Consider the following 6,000-nt stretch of genomic DNA (forward strand, 5'->3'; position numbering starts at 1 on the left):
AAGCTGATCTGCTCTGTCAGAGCCCCGATCTCAACTAGGAATGGGGTTCGACAGCTTTTTATTGAATCCAAATTCAGAGTTTGGCTCTGAATCCACTCACACTCACTGCTTTTTTTTTTTTTTTTTTTTAATTTCAGCGTCGTTTTCGCCACATCTTTAGCCACTGCTGTGTGACATTCATTAACCCTGTCCTGACTCATTTCGTCTTGAGCTTGGAGGGAAAACAGCTCCTCACTGAGGGAGCTGTGCTGCAGATGCAGAGGCCATAGAAGGTAAAGTAAAAACAACACAGTGAAAACACAGTCACATAAATTCAACTTTATCGTTATCTATTCATCCTTTCAGTAAGTGTTTTGTTAACTTTGGTTGAGTGTATCCAGACTTTATGTTAAAGTTAAGCCGATCCAACATGGGGTTTGTATACATCACCAGCTTTTCCTTCTTGCTGATGCCTGCGGTGCCTGAAAGGGGCATCCAACAGAGACTGTGCGTGACAGATTCGATAAGGGATTCGTCGGCCATGGATTTAAGTAACTTGGACCCAAACTGGAAGCGGCTACTGGAACCCATCCCGAAACCCAAAACCATCCAACACCTTTGACATGAACTGGAACGCTGACTGTGAGCCGCTGATCTTATCGCCCGACAGTTCGGTTGAATGGGAGCAAACTTCTGCAGACGGGCTCCAACAACTGGTGGAAAGCCTGAACCCAGAAGAGCGGAGGCGGTTACAGCAGCACATTAATGCACAAGGTTTCAGAAAGATGTGTTCAGCTGTCACATGAAGGTGCAATGTTCACGTTTTTGGCCATGTACCAGCCTTAAACCAGTTTTTGGTGGTTGTTTCATCACTTCTGTGAAGCTGAATAAAGCCTTTCTTTCTCTCTCTCTCTCACACACAGACATTACCATAAATTTAAATGCTCTAGTTTTACAACACAGTGTAAACATGAAGGTAAACTGCCTCAGGGGAAAATGCCATACCGCCATCTCTGGACTTGCGAGTTTAACAGACTCTCTCACACACACATGCACTCCACCAACTGCATTTTCCCCCCAAAAAAACAAAAAGACAAAGAAAAGAAAGATAAATTCCCTGAGAGCAACTTCTCCTAAAAACCAAGACAAGAGAACATGGCAGACTTATGTAACTGTTTGCGTGACACAGAACTATGTTAATTTGTGTTGAGGGAGGGAGGAAAGAAACAACCCCCCAAAAAAACACACAGAGAGACAGAAGGAAAGACAGGAAAAAAGTATGTTGTGGCAGTCAGAGGAGGAGGAGAAAAAAAACAGAGAGCGTCTCAGATTACGCCATCCTCCCTCCCTCCCTCCTCCCTCGTGGAAACATCGCGTGAGAGTGCTCTCTCTCCACGTCCTGATTATGATTAATGCAGGTAGTACCACACACACACTGAAACCACGATTCTGGCAGTGTTCTGCCATGGTTCTCTGCTCGGGCCTGCGGTTCTGTATGGAGCAGTTAACACTCCCGTCTGGCTTGTTAAAGTTAAAAATCACAAACTGGTAAAACAGTGAGGAGGACAGTGTGGCTGAGAGCAGCTGTAGCGTTCTCAAAGGGTTCTTTACACCAACCTGACGCGTTCAGGCTGCAGGACGGGACGTTAGAGAACCGCTCTGCAAGTTCTTCAGAGTGCCACGAAGGGGCTCAGAAAAAGCATTTCATAACGGTGCTTTAGAGAACCTCTCTAAGGGTCTGCAGCAACATGAAGGGTGTTCTCCGGAGAGATTAAAGTTCTGCAGAACCCTTCTGTGTGGAGATTCAGATCATTTCTCCAGAAGGTTCTTTACAGCACCATGACAGGTCTGTGTGAAATTCCTGGTGCTTTAGAGAACACCTTTAAACAGCAATGGATCAACAATGAACTATTTGAGCATACTGCCCCATAAATCACTGCACAAAGGTGCATTACAGTACCATGACCAGTGCCTGATAGAACTCTAGAAGTACATTGTTACATACATTGTTTCAGCATGATGCTTTTCTCTAGGATAGGCCAATTCCCTAGAAAGCTTCTGTGATGACCCTTTGTTTTGGACGTTATGAAACTTGGGGTGGGGCGTGTTTGATAACATTAGCTCTTTTAAGGTATAACAAAGAAGTATTAGATCATTTTAAGGGTTCCTTCCACAGAAAGGTCAATTCTGAACCACAGAGGATCAATTTTGAGCCATGTTTGCTTTTGTGCTGAGAACACTGTGCCCTTCAAAATGATTCTTTACAGCACGATAGAGTCCGTAATCTTTCTTTAAAGTTCAATGTACAGTCTACAGGCCCCTGTCAGAGTCACATTTCTTCATAGAGCTGAAAGGATTCTGTCATGCTGCAACCTGAAGGAGACCACTGTCTTTATTTGTTCCAGTATGAAGCACTGGCTCCCAAAATGGGGTCCAGAGACCACCCTGAAGTCCTTGAAGGGGTTCTAAAAGATGCAGAGACATGGTGATTAACATTGCTTCACAAGTACAAAGCTAAGTAAAGCTAGTAAAGCTAGTAAAAGGCTCCTGAGAAAACAATTAAAACTTCTACAAATTATAAGTGAAATATACTAAAAAGTTTCTGTACATTTGTGTGTTGGAGAATGATTTTCTGGTCAGTGGGTCTTAAATTGTGGTCTGGGGCCACCCATGGGTCCTAGAGGGGGAAGCCATGAGGCAACAATATGTATGGGACTTTAAATAAATACTTGTGTCAATCAAAAAAGGAATTAGATGACAGTGATGTGCTGATTTTACTGATGTGGGGATTCGCTCACTCTGTTAACCTCCCCGCCTACAGAGCACACTCAAACAAAAACTCTATATAAATAATAAATTCCGATTCAATACATCGACTCTGAAAGGGCATTTTCAGAGGGGAAAAAAGCACCAAGTTCAATGAGTTTCTCCACTTTCAGAGCACGGAGACCATTTGCACGAATCAGTCTGGGAAGCCCAGCTGTCTCCGATGATATAATTAGATTTAAGTAATACTGAAGCAACAGTTTTCTTTATTTTCCATGCTGGATAGGCCTGCAGTGTTGTTGGACTTGAGCACTTAACATTACCTCGGTCTGGCTGACTAACACTGCATAACCACAAGCAGGGAAAATAGACTTTACAGCCTTATGGATTCAACTAAGTACAATATAGCTACTATTGCAAATGCAGCATACAGCTCATAACCTACTACACTCTTATTACCATGTAACTCTGCTGTAATGCATACTGACGGACTACTCTGCAGATGTTTGCACAGCTGTAACCACCGAAAAAACAGCAAACTCCAGTTTGTATAAGGTGCATAGTATTACGTGTAGGAATGCTATGGGAATAAAAATAACACAAAAACAGATTACAGTGCAATAAATCATGAATCAACGAGTAATTAGACTTTGTGTCTTGCAGTGATATGTGTCATGGCTGTTACAAATTCATTACTTAACCACCATTCTGCAATGGTAGTTACAAAAGTGTTACGGTAAAAGTACAACAGAGTTCAACAGGGTCGCCAGACACGTTCAAAGTGCCTTCAGGAATATCGTATGAATACCATAGACATACCAAAGAGATCATAAGATCAGTGAGCACAATCAAACCACTGTATATCCGGTTCTTCTGTACCCAGAACAAACTATGAGTTACTGCAGGAAACATTTCAGGGATCTGAGCGTGTTATTGGTGCCAACTTACATTTTCTGGACCGGCTTCTTCCGTTTCTTCGCCGCGTACAGCGCCGTGTTCGCCAGCATGCTGAATTCAGAGCAAACAAAGTGAGAGAAAGTGGCTTTACCCCGCGTTTTATGTACACGTTAACAAGTCCAAGTGTTTTCGAACGACTCGCATCCCTCGAAAAACGACAAAATACAGTTGAAAACTCAATAAAATCCCCTGATCGTTAGTCCTCGGATGGTCTGGTGCGCCTCGGAGCTGAAAAAAATGACTACTTTCTGTTGTGCAAAGCTACTCCAAACGTCCGCCAGACGTTAGCTAACAATCACAATTTTTCATAATCCCGACGTTTGAGTAGTTCCACATCGGGGCACCGCGAATACCGTGACCATGAGACGTTAAACGGAGCCTGAAAAGTACTCGGAGGATTTTTATGTAAGTTCTGCGCTTGAGCGTCACCCCCGTCGTGATTTGACAGGGCTGCTGTTACTGCTGCTGCTGCCGCTGCTGACGCCGCGGCGCGCTCCCGTTGCGGTTTGTCTACGTGCGTGTGTGTGACGCGAGAGCAGAAATATTTAAGGTGGTCCGAATGTGGGCCAATTGAGACGGACTCCGCAAACGAGGAATGACTGGAAAACTGCATTCCTACCGGGCAGACCTTAATTAGGATTTTTTTCATCGGATTACATTACAGTATGAAAATAATTTTAGAAAAGTATATTTGTATAGAAAATAAGTCATTATTATTATGTTTTTGTTGATGATGATGATGATGATGATGATGATGATGACGATGATGATGATGATGATGATGATGATAAAATTTTAATTGAATATATTTGTCAATATTATAGCAAATGTATCTATTTATTTCAACTAACATTTAGATAAATTTGGATTCACGCTATACTAAATATACTATTATTATGATAACTATTAGTCTTACAATATTACTGTCATTACTGTTGTGGCGATGATGATAATGATGATGATTGTTATTAGTAGTAGTAGTAATAGATTTACAATTGTGTTAATAAATCTATTCTCTGTCTCAATCTATTTACAAAAATTACAATTGATTCAAATAATAAAAATAAATTGATTAATCTATTTACAGCAAATCAAAAGAAACACATACATTTAGTTGTAATGATTCCATTTTCATTATTATAAATAAATTAATTGGGAGAAAATGTTTCATAGCATGTCCCACAGTGTTCAAGACGTGCTACATCTTATTGCTAGAATGAGGAGGACACAGCTGGTGAAATCCCAATTCAGGATCTATGAGTAAATTTTCTCTTGTGTTGATGAAGGTCAGCTGTGACAGCACTTTATTATTTTAGTTTATATTGCATTGCATGTTCCTAAATAAAGTTGCCTTTTGACACACAGAAACCTTTGGGCCAGCAGAGGAGTACTGGGGGGCTTATAGGGTATGTAGGGACCAATCGGGAAAGCTCAGTTTTCTGGTGTGAAACATAGAGTGGTCGCCTATCATCGACCTATTCTCATGTGTGAAGACACGTGCCCCAGCTGCTTACCACTTTTTCCCCTGTTGTAGAGCAACTTCAGTGGGATAAACTTGGAAATATTGCAAGCTAATGAGGACAACCTGAGCCACTTGTGACAATTTTGTCATTACTCTGGAGCTCCTCTGTTATTTTCCAATGATTTCAATGGAATTTATGAACATCTTAGAGGAAGGATAGTTGAACAACCTGAAGAGATTCATCTCTGTGCACCACTTTTCCCACCACCACTGGTGTCAAGACCCTGTCTTTGGTTCTCACGTTGACCTCCAGGTGGTTGCTATTTATTGGTCTCTGTCCTTATAGATCAGTCAAATTGACAGAGTCAAAGCCAAAGTCTGTCAAATAAAGCCTCTGTGTTGCACCTGTGGCGTCTTTTCTAATTGACTTACTTTGGCGAGAGAGATGCAGGTTCAGTCTGGCTTCCATGTCCTCCAATGGACAGACTGTCATGGGCTGAGTCCCTTATGGGATCCAGACACTGAGCTGGGACACGTCTTACGAAACTTCAAGTATGATTATATAGCCTTGAAATAGCTGGTGGTCAACACAAAAGCTCTTTCTGAAACACTGACATTTCGGAGATTTTCCCAGGACTACACTGTCACATCTGGTGAAAACAATGTCTATCATCAGTCACATTTTGGTTGACATAGTAGAAACACATGATTTGGCTGCACAAACCGTGAATTCATCACTCCAGCTGCATGGGTGGTTATCTGCAGGTGAAGGTTCAGTTTCTGTCCCATGTTGCTTTGCCTCTGCCTGTACTGGCAATAGTTTACACATTGTGCCA

General features: G+C 41.9%; 1 protein-coding gene across 1 annotated transcript in view; it reads right to left on the reverse strand.

Moving 5' to 3' along the window:
• Positions 1–4,079, reverse strand: part of ahr2 (aryl hydrocarbon receptor 2) — a 55,553-nt gene extending 51,474 nt beyond the window's left edge. The window contains exon 1 of the mRNA XM_070994242.1: positions 3,694–4,079. Coding sequence (XP_070850343.1) covers positions 3,694–3,752 — 59 coding nt within the window. The 5' untranslated portion in view covers positions 3,753–4,079. The remainder of the gene's footprint in view (positions 1–3,693) is intronic.
• Positions 4,080–6,000: the final 1,921 nt, after the last annotated feature.

The sequence above is a fragment of the Chaetodon trifascialis genome, chromosome 24, assembly GCF_039877785.1.
Source record: "Chaetodon trifascialis isolate fChaTrf1 chromosome 24, fChaTrf1.hap1, whole genome shotgun sequence".
Taxonomy (NCBI): Eukaryota; Metazoa; Chordata; class Actinopteri; order Chaetodontiformes; family Chaetodontidae; genus Chaetodon; species Chaetodon trifascialis.